We start from the raw sequence: 15,735 nt of genomic DNA on the forward strand, positions 1-15,735 counted from the left end.
CCAGTACAGATTACTAGTATATTTCATGTGTGTATTACAGTTCAATTCATTTCTAGATACTAGGTTGACGACCCATAATTTAAATGGTGCTGTTTTCTCGACTTTAGATGTTTTCACCTGCTCTTCGACCTGCACACACATACGAGCCCATATAAATGCATGGTACAGTGGTGCGTAGTCTGTGACGTAGCTCCGACCCCGAGAATCGATTGGCATTTGTGTTGTTTTACTATAATGTTCCAGATATATTGGGCTACTTAGTATGCTTTTCTGCAGACATAAGTGCAAGGATGATGTCAATATATCTATCCCGTTTCGTTCGCCTATACCTTATTTGTCGTGGAATTAATTATGTGACTGGCCAGTTCATGTGGGGGCTGTGTCAGCGTAATTTACATCCATCCTCGCCTACAACGGATTATGGATGTAGCCAAAATAACACCGGAAGCTACGGTTAAACGGGTATGTCTGCCATTTTGTTCCGATACTGAGTACAAAATGCTCCGTCTTACATTGAGGTACGTATAATCAATTTTATACTTTTCTTTAAGGGACGTCATGAGCTAAGGGTTTCACAATTTGTTTTGTAATCAATGTAAATCTTGTTCAAATTTAACTTTGTGCGTCCAAACGAGTGAATGCATTGTATGCCGTGTAAAATGGCGTGCATTTATGATAGCTACATGCAGACAGGTGGATTAATTGTTGGCCAAATTTTCTCGCTGTTTTAGTTCTGTTGTTTATGATTGGAAAATTTTAATATAGCTAAACACAAATACAATAGAACCAGGTTTCCTAAAAGTCTTTAGAACCAACCTCTCACAACCGCCGTGACCAAAAATAAAAATGTTATTTTATTATTAAATTTATTTTTCTGAATTTTAATTAGCAACCAGAAAACAACAAACACTTTAAAAAAAATCATTCGACCCCTAACCCCCGCTCGCTCTCCGTCCCAATCTCTCATAGCTGTCATGACCAAAAAATAAACAATTAATTTTTCTAATAAACAATATTGTGGAATACTTTATTTTCGCTGGAATTAATTTTCGCTGAAAAGGCTTTTTGGGCGTTTTGTATGAAATTTATTTTCACTGATCTTTGATGAGTTTAATGTCATGAATTTGTTTACGCGTATCTGTTGACCGACTTAATTAGCTGATTATTAGCGAATTGCTGTGTTATGTCTGTCATCGTTTAGGTCTATTTGAAGTTTTGGACGGAACTTGGCTCAGTGATTTGGAACTAATTACCAGATAATCGTCGCTATTCTGACAGTTGGTATCCATAGTTATTAATGTAGTGAACGATTAATCAAAAGATATGACGTATTCAGTACTTAGTGTGATTGGCTTTATGATTCAAGGTTACGCCCTAGAGTCTTTTTACTGCTTTGTAATTGGTTAGAGTTTTGAAAATGAATAAAGAGAGTTTGAGTTGGTCTTGGGGAACACAGCACGATAGACGCAGTCTAGAGCAGTCCTGGAGAGTCGAGTCGAGTCCTGGAGAGCCTTGGGGCGAGTGTTGACGCAGTCTAAAAGAGTCTTGGGTCAGCCTTGCGATAGTATTGGGGATTTTTCCCCAGGGCGCTGTGTCTGATAGAGTGCTCGATTGACCGACTAAGACGAGAGCTGAAACGTATTTCGTTGTGTGTGTCTTATTTGACTGTAAAGTATAAGTGACTTTCCCGATCCCGTACCTCAAGGGGACGAGATATAGAGACGAGACGAGATTCCCCCCTGACACGTGTGGAGAACCCGATAGAGAAGATTTTCCCCCGTGATACGTGGTGGAGAATCCGGGCAGGTGTTTAACACACCTTGACATCCTGTGAAGAATAGTGAAATGGCGAAGGTGTGTCTTTCTTGCGAACCGAACTAACTGGCTTGATGGCAGAGACCAAACTGCGCTTGACGACTAACACCGTTAACAGTATGGCACCGATGAACAACGCTGAAGAGATGAAGACTTCTGAACCCCTTACGAAGGATGAGTACCAGATAGGACTGTATAATTAAGAATTGAGGGACATTAAAGACAAGAAGATGAAAGAACGACCCCGGACTAACGCGATGACAAGAAGGAGACGCTTATAGACTTTGACTTTAGCTATCTGTGTATTGCTTAGAGAACCGCTCATTGGACACTGTAACTGACACTGTGTAACTCAGGAAGTTGAACCCTTTTCCAGAACCCTAACCCTATTGTTCAGTAATGTAATGTATTGCTTGCTTTTTCTATCTTTTTTCTTACCGTTTTTTTTTTGTGGTATTAAATTGTATGTGTGTAAGCGCCCAGATCTTTGTTTTGAAGTGATGTGTGGTGACATGCGAGGTCCTTTATAACGATTTAAACGCGCCTCAGTGGACAACTATTTGCAACACAGTGTTATGAGTTTTGTGAAGTTTTATGGTGTTTTAATGAGTTTATGAGTACGGAATATGACGGGAGAGTAATGCCCCAATGAGTTTTTCAGAGTTTTGAGATTTGTCGAGTACAGAGATACCGACGTTTTAAGAGTTGTTTTTGTTTACGTGTTGTTCCGGAATACTTCAGACGCTTTTTGAGTTGAGAGCACTTTGTAACGTTTTTATGTCTTTTTGGGATGAGAGTTTGGTGCGCTTATATATGTATTGTTTGATAACGCAAGCTTTTTTTTCATGATTGACAGGATTATATGTAACATAATAGTTTCTATCGTTTTGCCTTTCCCGTCTTTTTTGCCAGAGGAGTAATGTGTTATGATAGCTTTGTCTTTGCATTCTGTTTCCACGCTGTATGACTTTTGTTTAGATTAACGACTTGTGAGTTCAGTTGAAGTTTATAAGCGTATATGAAAGGAGTTTGATTAATAGATTTTTATTCATCGTTTATTAGTTACCGCTTTGCAATGCTTTAACCGAGAGACGCATCCCTGGTAATCACGTGATCATGCTGTCGACTGCAGCGATTGGCTGATCGCTTGGTTACACCGCCATGCCTTAGTTTTTTTTGACCTTTTGATATAGAATTTGTAACCTTTGTAACAAGAGACAGTGCAGCGAAGGGTTACCTCAGCGAACTGTTTGAGAAAAGTGAGTCGATTGGTAGCCTTTCCCTTGTTTTTTTTATTTATAACCGTTGATATTTGAGACTTTATAACCATTGTATTTAGACTTTATAATCATTGTACTTAATTAGTGTGTTTTACTCTTTTTGATTTATACCTTTTATTAGTATTGTATTTAACCTGTATGACGAAGAGTAGAGGACAGTATCTTTGATTTATGAACGTGTTATGCTAGGAGGCACAATCTCAGTTTGGGTGAAGGGATGTGTCATTAATTTGTTTACGCGTATCTGTTGACCGACTTAATTAGCTGATTATTAGCGAATTGCTGTGTTATGTCTGTCATCGTTTAGGCCTATTTGAAGTTTTGGACGGAACTTGGCTCAGTGATTTGGAACTAATTACCAGATAATCGTCGCTATTCTGACAGTTGGTATCCATAGTTATTAATGTAGTGAACGATTAATCAAAAGATATGACGTATTCAATACTTAGTGTGATTGGCTTTATGATTCAAGGTTACGCCCTAGAGTCTTTTTACTGCTTTGTAATTGGTTAGAGTTTTGAAAATGAATAAAGAGAGTTTGAGTTGGTCTTGGGGAACACAGCACGATAGACGCAGTCTAGAGCAGTCCTGGAGAGTCGAGTCCAGTCCTGGAGAGCCTTGGGGTGAGTGTTGACGCAGTCTAAAAGAGTCTTGGGTCAGCCTTGCGATAGTCTTGGGGATTTTTCCCCAGGGCGCTGTGTCTGATAGAGTGCTCGATTGACCGACTAAGACGAGAGCTGAAACGTATTTCGTTGTGTGTGTCTTATTTGACTGTAAAGTATAAGTGACTTTCCCGATCCCGGGACGAGATATATAGACGAGACGAGATTCCCCCCTGACACGTGTGGAGAACCCGAGAGAGAAGATTTTCCCCCGTGATATTAATGTGAAATATAGGGAAAAAAGTATATTCGCTGGATTTTATTTTCACGCAATCATCCCTTCAGCGAAAATAAATTTCAAGCGAAAATAAAGTATATATATTCTACAGTATATAAACACGTCACTGTTGCTCTCCAATCCACACGCGTTACCAACCTGTAATAACCAATCGCTCATAACCTCCCCTATGTGGCTTGCCCGCATCGTCCACTGTCTCCATGTTCGGGCAAAGTATTTTCTGGTGAGCCAGAACGGCCGACATTTCGCAGAACAGTTGTCTTAGGTGAGGGATTCTTTATCCCAACAATATCTAATACGTTAGGTGTTAGCAAAGAAACCATAGGACGACGAATGTCGTATTATGGCATTTCTGTTGCAGCATATGCTGTGTTGACTGATCCTCGACAAGATGGGACTGTGCATGATATTATCAGTCGACTGCCAAACACAGGCATGACATGATTACATGGTTTGTTACTAGCAGAGATCAGTGAGTAACAATATTTCGAGTCCGAGAAAGCATCAGGCGTGTTGAGCCTAATGGGTGAGAAAAAAGAATATATACTAGTATTCGAAGTCCCAAGCGTCGACAATGGCGCACGCTAAAAACGCAAAGGCCCATGGGTAGATGCCTGTTTGTAAACAACGACACGCTATGGCCGTCTGCCACATGCGCAGGTGACGACGACTCCTCTGATTTAAAAACATGAAAATAAAAATAAGACAGGAACCAATCTTTGCAATGCTGTTAAAACTCACTATATAGAGTCTATTGAGAGGTATTTGTGCTTGTGAAAATGTGCGGATAGCGAGATACCGTCCATAACCTGGTTACCAGTGAATTCATCGGCGGTACACAACTAACCGACGTCTCCCGATCGTTACCGATTCAACCCGCGTCTTTCCGGTGCTCTGTATTAGAGCCAGTTCCCATCAGCCTAGGGAGTTCACAATAGCAACACAATATCGGACAGACTCGATCGCGTTGAGCATGTTATGAACTGTCAATCACTGTGAAGTCACTGACGATACGTGATTTTTCGGCGATTTTAGCACCTCCGTAATCCCTAGAATATTCAGTTTTGGATTTACTACTAAAAACTTTAAAAAATGCAGACGTTTTGTAAAAAAGGTGTGGAAAGGCGTTTGACAGTTTTAACATTTACATTATAGTAAAGTGACTGTGTTCACATCTATAGAGTGAGGTGGGGAACCAAATGATCGTTGAAAATTGTCAAGTATTTCTAGTCGTAATGAAAAAACACTATTACTGGAAATGCACTTGTTTTATACATAACGCCCTCGAAACATCGGTATGAATTCTGGTTGAATAGCTATCCGGATCCAAATGACCTCGTAACCTGTTCTTAGATTTTTCCCCACGAATAAGTTTTTCCCCAAAATGCAATATAATGTTTGGTTATTCCACCCTGGGTAAAGTTAAGTTGATTTCTACGGCATATTGAGGTGAATTAAACTTTGACAAAATAAAACATTTCACCTAAAATATATCACCACCATATCAGCGATTAAAGGGCGGTAGTCGTCGCGACACGCATGCGCGAGATATGGGTCTCATATAAACAAAGATGGCGACTTTGACTGTTGCGCAGACCATGGAGGTCCATGCGCAGACCAACGGGTATAAACTGAGACGTTACCAAGCTTTAATTAGGTATTTTTATTTTGTGATTGGAAGATATATACCCAGGAAAAAGCCCGTGATTTCATTAGAAAGGCGCATTAGATTGTGGGGAAATCAATATTTTTTCAACACAAATGTCGCACATGCGCGGCGACCACCGCCCTTTAAAGTACTATTGAAAATGTTGCCGTTTCAGTTCTGTTCTGAAGTATTGCTGGAACTGTAAGGTATGTGATGCGTGTCACTATAGTGCCTCCTGAGTAGTTGGCAAATGTGATGTACAACTCGTTGTTCTGGTCAACTACTTGTTCGAGGTCGGTAAACAAGGTCAACCTACTACTACTGCGGTCTGAAGGGGTTTGACCATTAGAAAGTATGGACGACAGACATGATGGTGGATTATGAAAACAGAACCATGATTCTGCTCAGAGGAATTTTAAAACAATTAAAAACGGGTAATCACAGAAAAAAATATTGAAACAAAAAATGTACAGCAACATAATTGTGAAAAAAAAGCCATGTTCTACACATCTGTAACCGGGATTTTTTTTTGGGGGGGGGGGGTTGCAAAATATCACAGTGAGTCATGTTTATGATTTTCCTAATTATTGTCTTCCACAGCTATCCTAAGCTTTCGTGATCGCGGCAGCTCACCCTGGATACTGAAACCATGGTTACACTGCACCCGAATCATGTCATCAAGTGTTGCACCAAAACCAGAATTGTGTTGGTGTCCATGCTGGTTATGGCAGCACTGATCCACTTTGTATTTTTCCCGAGTATCAATGAATCTTATAACGACCCTTGCAATTTGACCACGGAACAGTTAGAGGACCTGCGATACGTGATACGAAATGTTCTTGAAATATATGAAGATATGAACGTCACGTACTGGCTGGATTTTGGTACTCTGTTGGGTGCGGTGAGAAACGGCGATATCATAAGGTATACTATGAGGTTATTAGAAGGATACTGCAAATTGTGTACGGAGACAGTACAGCGGAGGTAGCGCGGAGGTCTATGCGACGGCGTACTGTCTGAGTGCATATTTTGAGGTATCCTCGTAATCACCTTATTTTTCTTCCAAGGATACATCACGAGAATGTCGAAATCCAATGTTAACGTGCCAATATTTAGGGATATTTGAGTATGAATCTGACACTATTGCTAATAGTTGTATATTATGATTTTGTTCTCGATTATTTTGACTGATTACTAACGCTTATTTACACAACAAAACTTACAATTAACAAAATTCAATTTTAAACTAAATAATAAAACTACAAAGGTCTGTAGTCTTCGCGCCAGATATGCACCAGAAATGTGTCGCCATGCATTGTAATACCCAGGGATCACTTATATGTATACGGCGCGGGTAGGCGAGGCACAAACTTTTATGAAAATCATGGTCCGGGAGACAAACTTCCTCATATACCCATATTTTGATAAACAAAGTAAAACCCGCAAATGGTGTCGTTTCAACTTTTTCGCAGCAGAAGTCATGGTAAAATGGACTTACCATTGCCACATTTCACACACTATATTAACGACTCTTCTGACTCCTGAAAATGTCTTGAATATGATCAAAAGTGCCAAGTTTATCAACACGCATCTCGCGCTTGTGTCATGAATTTGTTTTCGCGTATCTGTTGACCGACTTAATTAACTTATTATTAGCTGAATTGCTGTGTTATGTCTGTCATCGTCTAGGCCTAATTGAAGTTTTGGACGGAACTTGGCTCAGTGATTTGGAACTAATTACCAGATAACCGTCGCTATTCTGACATCCGTAGTTATTAATGTAGTGAACGATTAATCAAAAGATATGACGTATTCAGTACTTAGTGTGATTGGCTTTATGATTGAAGGTTACGCCCTAGAGTCTTTTTACTGCTTTGTAATTGGTTAGAGTTTTGAAAATGAATAAAGAGAGTTTGAGTTGGTCTTGGCGAATACTCCACGACAGACGCAGTAGAGAGAGAGAGCAGTCCTGGAGAGTCGAGTCCAATCCAGGGGCGAGCCTTGAGGCAGTCCAGTCTTGGGCGAGTCTTGGTTCAGCCTTGTGAGAGTCTTGGGGACTTTTCCCCAGGGCGCTGTGTCTGGTAGAGTGCTCGATTGACCGACTAAGACGAGAGCTGGAACGTATTTCGTTGTGTGTGCCTTATTTGACTGTAAAGTTAAAGTGACTTCCCGATCCCGTACCTCAAGGGGACGAGATAGAGAGACGAGACGAGTTTTCCCCCTGACACGTGTGGAGACCCCGAGAGAGTAGAAGATTTACCCTTGATACTTGCATGGCGCGACGACCACCGCCCTTTAATTTCGAATTCTCGCTACTGAAACATAAATGTATTCTCTCAACACAACCCTTTTTTTTATGTAACACAAACTTATGTTCAATTTCTCACAGTACAAATTAAATGTTTCACAGCACAACTGTAATTTTGTCAACACAACTTATCATAGGAAAAACTAATTTTTCACAACACAACCTGAACTTACTCTATTTTGAATTTTATTTTAATTTTTCAAAAAACAACTTTAATTTCCCATAATGCAACTTTCTTACAAAATTTACTTTACACAATCTAACTTCAATTTCTCACTACACAATAATTGTTGTTGATTTTAGGGAAATCGACACATATCGGATGAATTTAATAAACATATTGCATATTAAAACGGGAGGTTGTTTCACCGAACAAGGAAAGTACTTCCTTTCTAACGTAGGGTATTTGATTTCTAGCCCCAGTCCTTTGGAATAACAGCTCATGTACGGACAGTAATTTAAAGCGGAGGGGGTCGTCACCTGCGCACGCGCGGAAATTGAGTCTCAAGCGATGGTAACAACACACCCTAAACACGCAAAGGCTCATCTGTAGACCCTTGTTTGTAAACAATGACACGCTATGGTCATCTGACGCATGCGCAGGCGACGACTCCCCCGCTTTGACGATTGTTTCTTGAATCCAGGTACGACCATGATGCGGATATTTCAAGGATCGTTCCAGAAGGACCAAAATACAGTTACGGAAAATTCATAAGAAAATTGAAAGAAAGAGAGATATCAGCAAATGCGACTGTTGCTAATTACAAGGGTATGATCGTTGAACTTCATACATGGGATTTACACGAAGAGGAGTTTGATGGGAAAATACAGATTGTTGTTAAAAAGTGGCTGTCCACGTGGTTGAAAAATATGAACTCACGTCTCGACGACTGGCATAACATGAAACTGGTGTTTCCATTGTCGTGGCTACTGCCAACAAAACGAATGCAATTCGTAGGAGTTAACGCAAAGATTCCACATAATACTAACGCCATTCTTTTAAACAGATACGCACTTACATACAGACTAAATGTCTCTTTTCCTTACAAATGGAAATGTTGGATACCGTACTTGAATTAGATCGTCGTCATGTCTAGCTTCCTGTCTGCAGGGCAGAGACCTATGCTGCTCGATGAATATAAGTGGCGCCCTCTAGTGGTGAATCATTTCTATGACGTCCGTAGGTAAAATAGAGGCCATATTTATGTGGTCGTCCGTCTATAAACAGTAATGTTTTGAAAGATTCATTATATTGTAAATGACAAACGACAACAAAACTAAACATATTTATCGCTTTGGACGCCATTGATTTCATCCAACTACTGTCGTAGGTGTGCTCCGTCGCTAGAGTGCGCGACTTATATATAGAGAACGTGACTTATATATGTCTGATGACGTCATAGAATAAGCATATGCTGAGAACTATGCACTTATTTTTGCTTGGAATTTTAACATTGTTTTATCTGATTGGACAAATGATGACTGCTTCTTGGGCAGAGACTGTTCATACTGTTTTGTCACAACTTAGTAATGTTCCAACTCGTGTATTCTACTTTAGGTCTCACATATTTGGTGTACAAATGCCAATACTAATGACAAAGACATGAAACAAATATTTACGTTAGCTCACTCTGCATACAAATTTATTTAGTTATTAAAATACTTTAAAGCTAAATAATGCCACTGGGGATGGTGTTATCATTGGCAGGCTGCCGAAATTCCTGGAAACTGGCAAAGGGTAACACTATATCCAATGCTTGAGACGAGAAAAAAAAAACTAGTATATAACTAAATAATTATCGCCCCTCTTATGTATTGTTAGTGGTTTCCAACATTTTGGAAAAGCGTATTTATATTGCGTATATTTATGAATGGTCTTCTACCTTTAGTTTGTCACACAGATATTGATATGTAAGCGGACGACTTCACAGTCCGCACATCAAATAAACTGTATCTGAATTAAATTGTAAACTTACTGGAAATAAGTTGAATAAATGCATTTTAATATCTGTGAATTACTCCAAATTAAACTATGTAAAACACAATATATTGTTGTACTTCGCAACAAAATTGACATGATCGAGAAGTTGGTTTGTTCAGTTTCATGTTTAGAAACGAGATAAATTATTTCATTTTTTTCTTTTTCAAGGCAAATAATATACTATTTGTTACGTCATAATGGCCTACGACACTTTCTTATAAACCGTTCAATTGCATAAATGGCGGTAGTCGTTGCGTCGCGCATGCGCGAGATATGGGTCTCATTTAAACAAAGATGGCGATTTTTACTGTTGCGCACATCAACAAGTACATACTGAGAAGTTAGGTATCGATGGAGTCGTCGGCGGTAATTAGTGAGAGTGGCGCCCAGGGCAAAATTCGTACTCGTGATTTAATTAGAAAAGCGTATTGGATTATAGAAAAATCGAAGTTTATCAACACAAATGTCGCACATGCGCTGCGCGTCGACTACCGCTCTTTAAAGCTCTGTTAATAAAAAAGGTATCACGGCCGATGTAAGCACAATCTTATGATTGGTTATGATTTATGGTGCAGCCGCCGCGAGAGGGCGAGATGAATGGCAATGCCTATACAACGAGTGTAAATATATCGACTGCCTTCTCTCGGCAGTATCCTCAGGGGCGGACATCCGGGCATTTTCACCGCCTGGCAACCCGCGGCGGTGAAAACAAAGGCCCAAAACTCGCAGAAAACGGTACTTTGGGGTGATTGTTGAGACTCCTCAGAACAGTGCAACAAGATTAGCCCTACGTGTGTAACATATATAAATTTGATTGTTCGGGATTACTTCAAAGTTGAGTTTGTATTGTTTTCTCGAATGCATGGTACAGTGGTGCGCGTCTTAGCAACGTGGAACGTCTGTGACGTAGCTCCGCCCCCGAGGATATCGTATTTATATGATATATTTACAAGCCATCTGATGGACTGATAGTGATATGCAGGGATGTGTTGGTAGAAACCATCTGATACGTCTATACCTCGTGGTGCAAATGTTTGCTCTTCCCTGTCTGTTCTGGAACACAATTTGTTGATTGGAAACACATACACACACAAACATGATAACTTTAAATTCAAAGAACATTGTATTCAGTTTGACAACCTTCGTCAGTCGTGTCATCTACTAGTGTTGCCGGGACATCTACGTTTGTGACGTAAAAGTGGCGTAGTTGAGTAGGGCAATATTATTTTAAATAAACAACCATGTTTGGTTATGTGGTCATACGAAATTTAGAATAAAATAAATATCTAAAAATAAACAAAAAATAAGTAAAACATTTATTATTTACTTGACGAGCGACCACCCATCAAACCTACATCGACAATGTGAGTGGCGTACCTAACAACGATCTACGTCACAGAAGCACGATAGAGGGCGCGGCTTTTAAGAAAGATACATTATCAGTAGGAAGGTCTTGTTAGGCTCTGCAAAAATAGGAATGTTTCTGGTTACCTGGTAAAACTATGCGCGTCACAGCTATTATTTATTTTGTTAGTAGATCTTTTGGATGATTGGTGAAATTAATGGCAATTAAAAAAACAGATAAAATTGACCAGCCATATTTGTTCCCCCTTTTACTGGGCCTTAAACTCGTCTTAGCTTCGCTTAAACTTGTGTATGTTTCGATAACCGTGACCTTAAGCGACGCCTATCAGTCATTCTTTTATCAGTGTGTTCAGGCCCTGGGGACTAATACAGTATATAATATATTACCTTTCTGTTTTTTACCTTTCATTATTTTTCAGATTTCCCAACTATTATTTGGCAAACATTCCGTCATTAGAAAGGCTATGTTTGATACCCTATAATGAACATTTCCCAAAACATTTAAAATATTTGTTAAATTGTTCATCATGTTTGCTGAACTGTATTACTCAGAAGTGGTCTGTTAGCGTCATTATGTCGCCCTCGTGTTCATGTGAGCAAATATTAAAAGTTATGAACTTTAGTCGAAGCAGCCATTTATCATTTTTGTGAACTGTTGGAGAAGATCAATAAATCACTTGTCGCAATCATTCTTGTTAGTATCATCATGACTGGAATCATGGGAACAAGAAATTCAAGGATCTTATTGGTTCTGATCTTTATGTTCTCTTCGTTATGCTTGAAGCTTGCAGAAGGTGAGAAAAGTTCATAATAATTATTTTTATCAATGTGTAACATATCGAATGTACAGATAAATAATAAGCTAGCTTTATTATCTTTGTTTTAAAAAATATTACTTCTCTTTATCACTTATGAATTCTGATGAAACCAAATTTCAGCGGGCGACTATTTAGCATTTAAAACGAAGTTTATTGTCGGCCATTGAGTTCAAGAAATTGTCAAGACGACGTACGCATGTTCATGGTCGATCAGCAGATCTGAATATGAACTTGAAGAAGGGGACTTTAATATCTATGTCAACTGGTTCCGTTGGTATTCAGAAATGTAACGGGACAAAAACAACTAAGTTTTGTTTTTTTTTCATTTAAATTGGTCATTGTTCGAAACATATAAAAAAAGATGAGCAGCAACTATGTAAATATGTAAATGTTTGTAGAAGTGGCGCATGTTTGTTTACATTGATATTAGTTATCCGTCGTTTGGGTTCGGTGTACTGATACCCAGTGCTGCAGTGTGCGCATGCGCCACATATTTGGAGTATGAAACATTTCTATTTCTTGACAAGATGAAAAATTTACTATTTTCCGGAGCTATCACATTTTTATCAAAATAATGTTGGCGTTCTAGGGCGTGTTCTGTGTTTGCCATGATACTGAACGCGCCCACGACAGAAAGGGAGGTTAGAATTTACATCCGGTCGTCTGTGAAACTGTTTGCAACAGTTGAATATACAAGTTTATATGTTGTCCCCAGAAATACTTTACAGAGGCATTTACGGATACCATGGGAATGTAAATAATATTTTTTTCCATTTTCATTTTGAGTGTTTGAATGTAAAACAAATTTTCAATATTTTAAGTGTGTGAGCTTTCAAAAGATGTCTACAATACAGAATCAATAAGTGCGGTGCAAAACTGAAGCTGGTGTAGTGAAATATCTGACCGGAAGTTAATCCATGTTGAATTCACTCCCTTCCTTCGCGCGCACAGTAGCTAAGCAACGAGGGAACTTCGTGAATCCCAAACAAGTTTATACACCCCAGTTGGAACACATTAAATGACATTGACACGCCGGTTTTTTTTTCGACGCTAAATAATATCACGGTAGTTTACATCCCATAATATCGACTTACTATGTCATCATTATTCAGATTTATTTTCGATGAAAACAATATATTATATGTCATTCCATTTTATTGTTTCGCACTCAGTTTCAGGAAAATTATACGATATATTTATATAAGGGCATATTTCGCAATGATCACATTACAAGAACATATCTGCGAATTCTAAGCGAAAAAGTAATTTATGAATATTATAAAGAAACAAAAACAGGTAACAATGTCAAATGATATTACGCCAGTCAAGTGAGTCCTCCGATATTTTCGTTTAGATGTCCGCTCCGACAAGATATATTGTATTCCCATTGAGTCATTCTATTTTTTATATGAGTTGTTCATCTATCAATAAATGTATTTGCATATGATTAAACGTTTCCATTAAGTTTCCATTATTTATTTATTTATTTATTTATTTATTTATTTATTTATTTATTTATTTATTTATTTATTTATTTATTTATTTATTTATTTATTTATTTATTTATTTATTTATTTATTTATTTATTTATTTATTTATTTATTTATTTATTTATTTATTTATTTATTTATTTATTTATTTATTTATTTATTTATTTAGGCGCTGACGACACTGCCTCTATCTCAAGCTGGGAAGACATGGATATTAATTTTAAAATGGTAGTTGTCTCAACCTCTGGATTGCTGGCGCTTCTGCTGCTCTGTTTTATAATATTTCTATATGTGGTATATACCGCCAACCACACAGAGATGGGACGAATGTATATGGAAGGCGTGAAATAGAGAAACTTTAACCATGAACTTAAATAAACTCTGTCATCGTGGTCTAATGCATTACTGAGTAGCAGTGTCATGTGTATATGAATGATATATTAAAAGATCAACTAAACTTTTTTTTCTTTAAATATTAGTTTATGGTACCCGTGTGCTATATACGTTATAATTCACGCCCTCTATCGACAAAACGCTCAATGACGTAAGCGGGTGTCAGAGACGCCATATTGATTTGAAGTGTGGCTGTCTGTCAATAACAAATTACTTTTTTTTATTAACTTGATTTATTACAATTGATGAATGACTTAACAACCAAACTGAATTGTTTTCAAAAGATATTGCTAACATCAACAAACTGAATTTTATTACACGTAGATGAAAATTTAAGTTTCTCACAATTGTTAAATTTACCACCACTTCACAATCAAGTACTCATTTTTTGTTTAAAAAAGGGTGCCCACTTGTTTATAGTAAAACAAAAGTTAATCTTTAAGACTAAAGTAAGTTCAGAGTGTTAACTCATTTTTGACTTCATCTAAACATCTCATCGATAGAGGGAGCGATTTATTAGGATATGTTTATATTACAGCAGAAATATTTACTGTAGTGACAAGTGATCGGATTACACTCATAGCAACATATGACCTTATTGATACAAATAAAATAAACACAATGCTGGAATGGCTTTGATAGAACGTCGATGTGTTTTATCATACTGTCAATTTTCTCCTTCGTATGGATTCCCAGTCTGTGTCCTGCTTCGCCATTGGATTTAGTATATCAGTAAATCTCCGAGTCCAACTTTGAACACATTCAAGATTTTCGTAAAATTCAACGGTAAGTTGTTATATCACAATGTCGTTTTGAAAATACGGTGGATGGCAGAAAGCTGAGGTCGTTATAAACGTTTTATAAATAGACATTTTCATGAATCAAAATGAATGTTAAAATTCAAATTGACCAATCCAGAAATTATATTGTGACATCATCGTTAGTTCTAATTAAATTAATGAGTTAGTTCAACATTATCCAATCAGCAAGTTTCATTGCGGTCATGTGTATGCATATGTTCGCGTTAAGGGCAATTTTTAGCTGCTGGTCAAATCACTATTCATTATTCACATATTGGTAGTAAAAACATCTTTACAGGCAAAGCTCCAGGTTTGTGTCCTTCACTGTATTTCCTGTGCTGTTGTTAAAATAATTCATACTGAAATGTACATCCGTAAGATGGATGCAGAAAATATATCATAACATACACTGCGAGAAAATGGCGCCCTCGTGCAATTTATTCGACTCCGATCACAGCAGTGGATTAAACCCACACTTTCGAGTGAGTAATTCAGACTTATATCACGAAGAAAAATGGAGCATTCAATTTAATTTCTCTACAGTGCAAATTTGAAACTTCAATAAAGGATTTATTTACTTAGCAGTCAAGTGAAATTTACATATAACATAACACCGATTTTATCATAATATGAAAATATTATCCATAATTATACATGGTTTAAAACAATTCTATAGGAAAAGGTGTGAATTTTACTTCCTGAAAGGGGTATTTGATTCTTCATATGTATATATGTACTTCATATTCATATGTACTCAAAAAAGGAATTAAAAAACATCGAATCACTGGACACTGTGTATTGATTTCTCTCTGGAAAAAACATGTTAATTCAAAGTCATTACGCTATACTGAATGTCCCATAATGCAAAATAAATTAACAGTTAATTAACATAATGTTTTTAATACAATTTACATATTAAAATTCGCATTCTAAATTG

General features: G+C 37.6%; 1 protein-coding gene and 1 long non-coding RNA gene across 2 annotated transcripts; both read left to right on the top strand.

The window, feature by feature from the left end:
* The first annotated feature begins 383 nt into the window (after nt 1–383).
* LOC102807488 (ribitol 5-phosphate transferase FKRP-like) lies at nt 384–9,962 on the top strand. Its single transcript, XM_085494855.1, has 3 exons — nt 384–518; nt 6,244–6,567; nt 8,596–9,962. Exons 2-3 carry the CDS (start codon nt 6,293–6,295, stop codon nt 9,029–9,031), a joined length of 711 nt encoding a protein of 236 aa, XP_085350981.1. The 5' UTR covers nt 384–518; nt 6,244–6,292; the 3' UTR covers nt 9,032–9,962.
* A 1,931-nt stretch (nt 9,963–11,893) lies between these two features.
* LOC144356498 (uncharacterized) lies at nt 11,894–14,078 on the top strand. Its single transcript, XR_013421437.2, has 2 exons — nt 11,894–12,091; nt 13,775–14,078. It is a non-coding gene; the product is annotated as an uncharacterized LOC144356498 (long non-coding RNA).
* Nucleotides 14,079–15,735: the final 1,657 nt, after the last annotated feature.

This window comes from Saccoglossus kowalevskii, chromosome 21 (assembly GCF_978046115.1).
Source record: "Saccoglossus kowalevskii chromosome 21, keSacKowa6.1, whole genome shotgun sequence".
In the NCBI taxonomy this organism is placed as follows: Eukaryota; Metazoa; Hemichordata; class Enteropneusta; family Harrimaniidae; genus Saccoglossus; species Saccoglossus kowalevskii.

Bases quoted from the DNA above. Each gene is read 5' to 3' on its own strand.
- LOC102807488 (XM_085494855.1), top strand. From the start codon at position 6,293: ATGGTTACACTGCACCCGAATCATGTCATCAAGTGTTGCACCAAAACC. The intron at 6,568-8,595 runs GTATACTATGAG...TCTTGAATCCAG, and splicing joins AGAAACGGCGATATCATAAG to GTACGACCATGATGCGGATA.